This window comes from Acomys minous (genome assembly GCF_964271855.1).
Source record: "Acomys minous genome assembly, chromosome: 19".
In the NCBI taxonomy this organism is placed as follows: domain Eukaryota; kingdom Metazoa; phylum Chordata; class Mammalia; order Rodentia; family Muridae; genus Acomys; species Acomys minous.
This window is the reverse complement of record NC_140499.1, coordinates 16,397,331-16,409,117: the sequence shown is the minus strand read 5'-3', so window position 1 is coordinate 16,409,117 and position 11,787 is coordinate 16,397,331. Positions and strand designations below refer to the sequence as shown.

General features: G+C 38.1%; 1 protein-coding gene across 2 annotated transcripts in view; it reads right to left on the bottom strand.

The window, feature by feature from the left end:
• Positions 1-11,787, bottom strand: part of ADAD1 (adenosine deaminase domain containing 1) — a 29,000-nt gene that overhangs the window by 5,994 nt on the left and 11,219 nt on the right. For both annotated transcript variants that reach the window (XM_084769193.1, XM_084769192.1), the window contains exons 7-10: positions 10,339-10,462; positions 8,254-8,424; positions 6,909-7,138; positions 1-37 (exon numbers count right to left, since the gene is read on the bottom strand). The exon at positions 1-37 is cut by the window's left edge and continues 201 nt beyond it. In XM_084769193.1, coding sequence (XP_084625319.1) covers positions 1-37; positions 6,909-7,138; positions 8,254-8,424; positions 10,339-10,462 — 562 coding nt within the window. The remainder of the gene's footprint in view (positions 38-6,908; positions 7,139-8,253; positions 8,425-10,338; positions 10,463-11,787) is intronic.

Here is an 11,787-nt window from a genome sequence, read left to right as displayed (position 1 = left end):
ATTTCTAAGCCTCTAGTGTCATTGCAATTCCCATCACCTAGAAAGCAAAAACAAAACATATTCAGGATTTTAAGATCAAAAGAAAAAGTTGTGTTAAAAAACAAAAGATAAATATAGGAACTGGTTAACTGTAAACAATCCAAAGCTAATTTTTCTATTAAAATATTCTCTATCTTGCATCTATCCTATTAGCAGCTATTTCCATATATTTTACCAGAATCAGGACAAAATAACAACAAAATTTTCATTTAAAAAAGCTCAAAAAGTAAATAATAAAGTAATACTAGTGAATAAAAACCAAGAACCAGGGGCTTGAGAAATGGCTCAGGGTTAAGAGCACTGGTTGTTTTTCCAGAGGACTGGAGTTTGATTTCCAGCAACACACAGTGGCTCACAACCTTATGAATATTCAGCCCAGAGAGTCTGATGACCTCTTTTGGTTTCCCCAGACACTGCAAGTCCACGGCACAAAGACACGCATGCAGGCAAAATACCCACTTACATAAAATAAAAAACAAAAAAGCAAAACCCAGTGGTGACCCACAGAGAAACAGTGCTGTTTACAGAGCCCTGCCAGCAGCTCTGCGCATTCTGTCTTCATGTCCTGGCTTCAGCATGAAGGCAGCATTGGAGCATCAAACGAGCCTCATTATTGGAAAATATTAATTTTCCATACCTAATGGCCACACATAGTAACCGTCATAGCACCACAATGTTCCAATCTCAGGACACAAAGTAATTCAAAGAATGGCCATTTTTGGTTAACATTGTAAACACTACTAAAAGTTTTGCATTCTCACAATGTTGTTGAGGAGTAAAGGTCTTCCTGACACACAAGTGCCACTCACTCTGGCTATCAAACTACTAAAATGATGAACCCCAAGAAGTTGGAAAATACTGGTATCCAGGTGGCAGCCAGGGCAAGGGTGAGGATTGTCTCTCACAAAGAGGTTTCACACTGTTTGGACGACTTGTCAGACAATCTTGTAGAGAAACTGGCACTGGGACAATGATGAGTGGGCCCAGCCTGGAAAGAGAATGGTTAACTAGGCAAGCCTTTCGCCCTTTGTTTGAACCTAAACCTCCTATCAAAGACCATGAAAAGCTTTCCAAAACTGAAGGGAGGTCTAACATGAACCGTTCTTTGCCCTCTTATACTCTGCTAAGTTAACGCAGGCTTGGGAGAATCAGTATGATCCCAGAGCTCACACAGTGGAGACGGAGCCTGCTGCTGCCAGCTGCCTGCTGACCCCACACGCACACAGACCATTTCAGAATTACATTGTGTTGTGTGTCCACTTGTCACTCTATTTTAAAAGGAATTATAAACATCCTAAAAGACTTAAGAGAAAAAGAGATAAAGACATCTTCAAAGAATTAAATTTAATTTGTAATGATCCTTGCTATAGAATTAAGAGGAAAGCAAAGTTCAATTATATAAAGGAAGAAGTTTTTAAAGAACTGGATCTGCTCAGCTAACACAATTGGCTGTGCTCACACCTAGACTCTACTGACTTAAGACGATTGCCTATTCAGAAGGGCACTTAATAAGTGCTATCTGTTAGTTAGGAAACTGTAGGACACAGCAAATAAAGCTCAGTTAACTCTCAATATCTCCCAAGTATCCAAATCACACTCTTAGGATACAGATGTTTAACTGAGAATTGCTAAAAATGTGAGCCATTCAACTACTTGTGTCAGAACCCACTGCAGATTCCAGAAGTTCCGGAAGACTTCTTTTTCTTACTCATACCCATAGCACGTTTTTAGGTTACACCAGACAGATCACTGCTTATTTTTATATGAGACCCACAGAGATGCTGAGAGGAAAAATCTGAAGCACTCTTCCACAGCCATTTTCTTTCCATTGCCTATATACCAGCCCCTCAATTGTTAGGTGCAAGATGGCAGTCAAATGACTAGATCTAATTTTTCTTTTTCTGTTCCAAACCACTAGCCAAATATGCAAAAGTGTCTGTCCTCTTATTCAGCATTATAAGTACAGAATGAAGTTATAGCATCCGAACAATTTTTTCAAAACATAATAACACTTAACAAAAGCTCTGAGCACTAAACCTGTGATTTCTTAGATCCCATACACATATTTATTAACAGCAAAGAGAATCTGCTACAGGTGATTTTAAAAAATTGACATGTCTTGAGAAAGGATTGGATAGATAGTAAGAACATTAGTCAACAATGAGATCTTAAAAGTTATCAAATAATTCCCTGTGGAGTGTAAGAAATTACCAAGACTGTGGTATAAGGTGCCCACAGTCAGTAGGGAGGTGAACCAGGAATTTTTGGTAATACTTTTAAAAGTTTCTTTGCTTTACAACTTTACTTCTAGAACCTCATCTTATAAATATAATTTATATATATGAATGTATGAATATAAGTATGAAAAGGTCATTCACAAGAACATTTTAGTAACTGCAGAGGATTAGATGCAATCTAGAATTTCATCAACTGACACTTTGTTAAATAAATTATGATACACAGAAGCCCAAAAGGAGTAACAAGTTATTTACATATACATATGTAAAATTTTTCAAGAACCTTTATTAAATGAGAAAACCTGATGCAGAAAAGTATAAATTGGATGCCCCTGCTGATATCTGTGTGACTAAAGTATAAAATATGAACAAAGAATACATATTCTGATTTTAATAAAGCATAACAACTACCCACAGAAAGAAACTAACAATAACATGCTTCACAGAAGTGGAATGGGTGCCCGAGGGACTGCAGTGAGACACAGACTTTGTGCTGAATCTTTTGAATTACAAATCAATGTATTTCCTCTACATTTAAAATAAAGCAAAATAAATGATAACCATTTTCCGTTTTACAATATGCATTATGGAGTTGAACAAACACACATGGAAAGGCTAGGTGTGGTGTCACATCCTAGAATTTAAGACCAGAGGAAGAAAGATCAAGAGTTCATGGACGGTCTCAGTTACATGAGGGGCTTCAGGTCAGCCTGGTCTACATGAGACCCTGTCTCAAACAAAGAAACAAACACACAAACAGGAAATCAAAAGATCTCAATTAAGCAACTTAACATCTCTAAAAGGGCTTAGAAAAACAAAACCAAGCAGAACCCAAAAGCAACAGAAAGAGACACCAAAGGATCCTGATGAACTAATGACATGAAGTAAATAAAAAAGAGTACAGAGAGTAGGTTCAATGAAAATATAAAGCTTAATAAACCTTTTGCCAAAGTAATCAAAAGACTCAAATTTAATTAAGAGATGAAACCAAATGCTTATTAGGGAATACTCTGGAAACCTAGATTCCTAAATATGGGGAAATTTGCAAGAAACAGGAAGTTCCTAGACGTATATAACCTACTAAAATTCAATCAAGAGTATATAAGCCAGTCAAACAACCTGTAGTGAGCAATGAATTTAAGCAAGTAGCTTAATGACGAAAGCCCAGAACTGAATGGAGTCACTATGGAAATCTACTAGGTCTTTTGAGAACTAACACTAACTAGTCTATAAAACAGAAAGAGAGGAAACACTACCAAGCTCATTCTATGATATCAAAGACCAGACAAGGACACAACAACTATATATTAATTGCCTCAAAGAACACAGATGTAAAAATTCTCAATGAAACACTTGCACACCAAATTCAACGACACATGCATAACATGTACCATGTTCAGTTGGTGTCATCCCAGACATTTAAAGATGGATGTTTTAGCATACACAGGCGAATGCTTTGTAATACGGAACATAAATAAACTAAGGGGTAGAAATTACACCATAATCTCAATAGAATCAGGAAAACCCTTTGACAAAGCTGAGCGTCTCTTCACGAGTAAAGTGCTGAAAGACAGGAAAGAAGCAGCATGCACTACATGGCAGATGCCTCACTAGCATTGTACTAAGTAGGGAAAACCTTCACGGTCTTCCTCTAAAGTTAGCAATAAAACAAGGATGTCTACCTATGCACACTTACTAAGCAGTGTAGAAATTATAGCTAGAATCTGAAGGGGGGAAAATAAATGAAGAAAAATAAGTCAAAATCCCTATTTACAAACACTATGTTTTTAACAACAACAACAACAACAACAACAACAACAACAGCAACAACAAGAACTGAACAGAGCTGGAGGCATGCTTCAGCAGTCCAGGGTACTCATTGCTCTTGCAGAAGTCCAGTTTGGGTGTCATTATCCACATTGGCCTGTAACTCCAGCGCCAGAGGATCTGACACCCTCTCCGGCCTCTGTAGGCATCAAGAGTGCACATGACACATATACATACATGCAGGCAAACACTCATACACGTAAAAATAAATAAATCATAAAATTTTTTTTTCTTTTTTTAAAATTTTATTTTATTAATTTATTCTTATTACATCTCAATGATTATCCCATCCCTTCATAAAATGTTTTTTAAAAAGACTCTAAATAGTCTATCATTAAAAACTCTTAAATCTGACAAGCCCTTTTCTCATAGTAGGTTAAAAAATTAACATTTAAAAGAGCACTAGTATTTCTTTTTTTAAATTTAAATTTATTTATTTATTTTATTATGTATACAATGTTCTGCCTGCATGTGTGACTGTCCACAAGATCTTATTATAGATGGTTGTGAGCCACCATGTGGTTGCTGGGAATTGAACTCAGAACCTCTTGACAGTGCTCTTAACCTCTGAGCCATCTCTCCAGCCCAAGCACTAGTATTTCTATACACTAGTAACAAACATGCAGAAAAAGAAATCAGGGAATACCATTCACAATAGCTTTTTAAAAAGGTCTTTAGAAATCAATCTACCCAAGCAGACGAAATACCTTTACAATGAAGACTTTAAAAAATAAACAAATTAAGAAAGATGGAATATAGAATGGCCTTTCATATCCATGGATGGGTAAAATTCATATTCTTAAAATGGCTAACCAAAACCAATCTAAAAATTTGAAGCAATGTCCTTCAAAATATAAATGGCATTCTTCACAGAACAGTAAAAACAATCAGAAAATTCCTATGGACACAAAGATGGAAAGAACCCTGAGTAACTGTGAGCAGAAAGAACAATGCTCAAGCCATCACAATGCCTCATCTCAAAGTATCCAGCAGAGCCATTGTCACAAAACAGCATACTCTACAGAAAAATATTACCAACTTTGCATTAAACAGGGATTATTATCTAGAATGTAAATATATTTTTACCCTAGCAAAGACTCCTAGTAATGGGGGATAGGGAGCCTGAACCAGCCATCTTCTGTGGAACCAGGCAAGGCCTCAAATGGAGGGATTGGGACACCTACACAGCCACAAAACCACCAACCTACAGTTTGTCATGCCTGTAGGATGTGCAGGGACCAGAGCCTAGCAGAATCATCAGCAAAGAGACCAGAGAGGCTTCATCCAGCACCTAATGCAGAGTCCCACAGCCAAACATGAGGTAGAGCTCAGGAGGGAGGCAGGCAGGCAGGCCGGGTTGGAGGGACTAGAGAGATCAGGGATACCGTGAGAACATGGCCCACAGAATCAGCTGACTGGGATTCATGGGGGCTCCAAGACATCAGGGAATAAGCAGGCATCTTGCCTAGATCCTTTGGATATATGTTATGTTTATGTAGCTTGGTGCGCCTAACAATAGGAGCTGCGGCTGTCTGACTCTTTTACCTGCTTGATGAACTGAATAATTTTCAAAAGAAGAAATGTGAATGGCCAATAAATACATTAAAAATGTTAAACACTCTCAGCCCTCAGAGAAGTGCAAATCAAATCAGACTGAGAGTCCATGTCACTACAGTCAGGGTGACTATCATCAAGGAAACCAACGACAACAAATGCTGTTGATGATGTTGAGAAAAGAGAAACACAAAATGACTTTCTGGTTGGAATGTAGACTGATGTAGTCACTATGAAAGTCAGCATGGAGGTTTTTAACAACCTAAGAACACAATGACCACACGATCCAGCTGTAACATGCCTGGGTGTATACCTGAAGAAGTCCAAACTGCCCCAGGCTTAGGCTCCTATCCCACACATTCTTAGAGCAGTAAGCACGATACACAAGGTGTGAACCTGCCTAGGCTCCCTTCAACAGGCGAATGAGAAAGGGGGATTCAGTATATAAATGCAATGTGGTTTTAGTCATGTTTTCTTATATGAAGAATCTGAATTTTCATACACATATACATATGTGCATGTATGTGTACACACACACCATGAAAGCCAGCAGAGACCAGCAGGAGGGGGAAGGAGAAGAAAGGGGATGCAGTTAATGGATATAGGTCATGAATATGAGCATGGTACAATGATGTACATGCATGTAGATGCCATGATTCCCATTATCTTGTATGCCAAATGATAATAAAAGAAAATCTACAGAAATAAATATAATGACATGTATGTATGGAAATGTCATAATGAATGCCATTACTTTGTATACTAATTTAATAGAAAATCCCCAAACTGTTATTTCAATGAGATAGCATCTAGAAAGCCATTCAAAAATATAAATCCAAAATTCTACAGCATCCTCTAAGAAATGAGCAGTTGTGTTCTAAGAATGTCAGTTCTGTTCTAGTTAACCACTCATTTGACCAATGTAATCTGTAATGATCACATATACTCAAATGATGCAAGGATAAGAAGGGGCCAAAATGGGCATTTAATTTCTTAAGAAAGATAAGATACAGCATAAACTTTTAGATTTAGGAGGTTCAAAAAAGCATCTTTTCCCTAAAGAAATGTGGTTTGGTATCAGGTAAATGAAGCTGAAAGTTCAAGACAGAATAAATCTAAAGAAAATAGCTCAACAAAGCAAGGATGTCTGCTTTTTACTTTGTTTCCTGTATGCAAAAGCTGGCTGTATACTAGCATGTCAAATATGTGGATTATTTTCACTGAACATTCCCAAAATGTGCTAAAACTCACCAACAAGTATACTGCTGATATACACCGGCTGTATAAAGTGACTCAGCAGTGCTCCCTGTACACCGAGCACCTCCCATCTTGTCAGTTTGTCACTTGAGGACATACTGTTTACTCTATTAACCCCGTCTGCAGAACAGTAAACAGTGAGATAAATTTTGCCTTCAACAGCCACGTGGAGACTCAGCTCTTCATTAGCTTCAAACGCAGAAATAGAATGTGGATTAAGACGCCTAGAGAGAGAAAAATGTTTTAAGAAAAACAAAATAGTTAAAACTAAAATATGCATGTTCTCAAGAATTGTTCTATAACAGGTTTAATCTGCCAGTATACACATATAACATGAATGTACACAAAGTAGGAATGGATTTACCATCCCCCCCAAAGTAACCCAAATTACCAACACACTGAGCTTCAGCACAACTTTCCTACTATCATCATTCTTTATGTCTCTTTACAATAGAATGGTAAAGCCTAGTGTGGTGGGCAAGCCTTAACTCCATAGCTTGGGAGACAGAAGCAGGCAGATCTCCATGAATTCAGGGCTAGTCTTGTCTAAATAGCAAGTTCAAAGCCAGCCAGAGATATATACTAAGATGCTGTCTCAACGCCCTGACCCCTGCCAAAAAGTTTAGGATGAGCCTTGGCTCAAGGTTCGAGCCTAGTCAGGGATACATGAGACTCTATTTCAAACAACCAATAATAATAACAACAAAATTTTTGTTCTTGTACTCTGAGAACTAGTTTCTTCTATACAAACTACAAAATAATAAAATGGAAAAAGTTTTATTCAAAATTCACCTATGGTAAAATGTAATAAAATCTAAAGTTCTTTTTCTAGAATTTTATCTATCCATAGATCTTATTTTCAAGGTGATTCCTAGAGTTTTTATAAAAAATGTTGCCCTTGGTTATTTCTAGATGGTCATACTAGGGCTGGGTTTTTCTTTTTTCACTGAGCTTATACGTACTGTTCAGAGTTCACTTCATCTGCTACTATGTATTCATCAAAACAATGACATTTTGACTATAGAACAGTTTTTAATCTCCTATATTTGAATGTGCATATCACATAGATCCATAGTTTCCTAAAGCTTGTGAAAATCTTAAAAGCAGATTTTTCAATAGAATAGAAAGTATTTTTTTAAACTGGTCACAGATCCGAGTGAATGGAGAGGCGAGTAGAGATCTGTTGTGCCCTGAAGCCCAGAGATAGCACCTCCAGGCCACACAGGAAGCATGGATATACACAAGCTTACTCCTTCTGTTTGAGAGAGGGACTCAGAACACATGTACAGTGGTCATCCTGCTGTCTTTTAAAGAGACGTTGCAAGTCCATACTACTTACAACTGTGACTTAATCTGGGCTGATCCTTTAGGCAACTGGTTCATGTAGAGGTAAATGTTGATATTCTGTTTCAGAGTAAGTAGATTAGAAGCTGGTTCTGTACAAAAGACTGACTTTTCCATCATAGCTGGATTCTTGCTGTAGAAGAGTAGAAGCTGTCTATAAAAGTACCTAAAATAAATGTTGTCAGATGTTCCTTAACGAGTATCATAACCAAGTATAACATGAGCAATATATGTCAAAGCTTTGATATTGATAAGGCTCTTATAACTTTATCTAGTGAAAAGCCCCTCAGCAAGTCCTGGACTATTAAAGCATCATGCATCCTTACTATTCTATACTGTACATTTCAGTCCTGTCATATCTTGCAAAGGACTCATTTCTCCAGGTTGCTCCTCTCTTCCTCAGATTGTTCTGCAGAGTCAACTTGTTGCCCTTTACCCTATTTTACTACCATTACCATCATTAACAGTGTTGAAGAAAAACTCAAGACTACAGACATAACACAGGGGACATTCATTACTAGTTGTGCTAAGAAGTAAAGAAGATATCCTGAAAGATAGCAACTAATCAGGGAGGATGGATGTTATTTTACTTTTAAAAAACCTATCTTGACTTTATGAATACTCTATTTAGTCTTATCACCAGAAACACATAATTAAACACCAGTGTGCAACAATGCCAAGCATGAGAAAAACTTAACACTTCATAGGTAGCAGCATTAAGAAGGTCAGATGATTCCATCAGCATCAAGAAGGAATGGACAATAATGAGCTGTAATGTCCTAATGGGCTTCCACAATAATTGTGTGTGTGTGTGTGTGTGTGTGTGTGTGTGTGTGTGTGTGTGTCTGTGAGATGTACGTACATAAGTGTGCACGGTGCACATGCAAATGATAGGACAAGAGGATGGGTGTATTCCTCAGCTGCTCTCCCCTATCATCTGGAGAACAGCAGTTAGCTTAAGGTCAGTTAGTTAAGGTTAGCTGGCCCTCCAGCTCTCAGACTCCGGTTGTCCTGACTCCTTAGGGCTAGGGTCACAGGACATGCAGCCACGCCCAGCTTTGTATTTGAGTTCTGGAGATTTGCTAGCAGGCTCTCAAGCACACTTAGCTGTCTTCCCACCATGCTTCTCTGACAACTTTTAAGATCATACGACTCTTTCTTTCCTGGTTAGAAATCCCTAGTTGCATTGCTTTTCAGGTAATACAGGTCTAAAATGGTCTAAATTTTGTTTAAACTATTCTAGCAAAGAAAAGAGCAACAGTGAGAATACAGAAATTAAGCAAAAGCAGCAGAATGCTGGTACTGCCCAAGCTGGATGACAAAACTTACTTCAATTTGGATTTGATAATTACTATAATAGAAATTTGTAAGAAGTTTAATGGCTTAAGAGAATTAAAAGTTAAAGTATATAATACGAAGTAACATTCAATTCCCTCTTCTAAAGAGAACATCATTCTTGGTCTTTTGAACCACCTGCCACTCCTTCCTCTTGTGAGAAGCAGAATGACTGAGCAGTTTGGGGGGAAAAAGAGGAATCTGACTTCACCCTTTCCCTTCTCGTTTGCTCTATCAGTCTAAAGCAGTGGTCCTCAACCTTCCTCATGTTGGTGACTCTCAAACCATAAAATTATTTTGTTACTATGTCAGCCCCAAAAGCGGTTGAGTACTGCTAGTCTAAAGTACACTGTTTATACCCTGCTAAATAGCAGCAGAGTAAGGAGAAATTTGTAACTGGAAGATGTTATTTTCTGGTGCTGCTTTCAGACAAGTATATCTAATTAAGAAGTGAAATAAGATCAAGTTTACTTTGTACAATCCTAAAGTAACACTTTTCAATAACTTTAATCATTGAAAGATGGTATTTCTAGCTTTAAAAATATATCTTGTAGGGCTCTTAAAACCTACTTCACAAGGAAGTCACCAAAATCTACAGAAGACACTGTAATTACCATGGTGTGGTTACCACAACAGATGACTTGGATTATAGGTTGTTATACACTTTGTTAAGTTCCACTTGTAAACAGGAAAACTTCTATGCAGTTACTCTGATCTCAGAACATTAGTGAATCATTTGCCTTACCTAAGGAGAGACCTTCTTGCTGTAACAACTGCGTGAGTGTCGTGCAGCACCCTTCCATTCGGCTTGACGCATTGGCTGTAGTTGTATTCGCCTGTGCCTACAGCCACAACTTCATGATGTCCAGCTGTAAACAGCAGCAGGTTGTTATTTAACCCCCCTCTTTACGTTCAAATTCTAGCTTTATCATTATTTTTAAAAGAATTTATTTTTACTCATGTGTAAGCATCTATCTGTGTCTATGCCACATGTATGCCACTGCCCAAAGAGGCCGGAAGGTGTTGGAGCCTTTGGAGCTGGCATTACAGGTAGCTGTGAGTCACCCAAAGTGGGTGCTGGGAGCCACACTCAGGTATCTGCAGAAACTGCCGAACCTATGCCCAATTTTCAATCAGATAAAACTAATAGGAAACATAGTCCCAACAGTCTTAGAATGTTTTCAGAAATGAAATTTAAAAGTAGTTATCTCAATATAAGCGGCAACACTCTTATGTCACAGTACATCATGTTAATTTTTAATACAAGCAACAGAATTACCAAATATCCTTAGCCTTCACTATGTACAGGACTCACAAGGCTCTTCTGCCCTGAGCACTACCTGTAATGCCTCCAACTTTCATCAATCTACTCAAACTCTCTATAAACTCAAGTACTTTTCTCTGTTGTACTGAACTGATTTATTTTAAATAGAAGACCCCTATGTATTTCTCAGCAGTTTATTTTTCCCATCCGCATTTTACTGTTCTCACACTCGTGCAATTCAAACTGGCAGTCTTTTCTCCTCTCACATCCTGATCATGGATCCTTTTTAGTTCATTGCTTTCCCTTCACAATAACAAAATTCACTTGTAAATATCTTCCTCTTCGATCTTTTACTACCATGTTGATGATTTCAGATAATCTCTAGTCCTAGCCTTTCACACAAAGTCCAGTTTACATCTGCAATCTGAAGAACTTAGTAATTAAATAGAATTTGGAAATATCCTAGCAAGTGCCAGGTCTGAATAGATGCTAGTTAGGTTCAATGTTGAAAAAGACATACTTTCACTAATCATGCAGAAAACAAGGGAGGAAAGGCTAAACGAATCCCAAACTGCAATATGCGCTTTGAAGGAAACAGATATGGAGCTGATGTGAAGAATAAGAGGTTATCATGCATGGCAGATGCTGAATTAAAGCCGCAACCTAAGGGGGTAAAGGGCATCCACCTCAGAGAAAACTATGCAAAGCATTGCCCTGAGGAGGCAGACAGTCAGCAGAGCTGCCCTAGGAAGTATGTGTGGGTGAGCATGCTGCACGTGTGTGCATGTGCAGAAGCCAGGAGAGGATGTCAGGACTGCCCCTCCATTTCTCTCTGCCTGTTCCTGAGGCAGGGTCTCTTCCTGAACCTGGAGCTCACTTCTTGGCTAGGCTGGAAGCAGCAAGCCTCAGAAATCCTCCTGTTTCCACCCT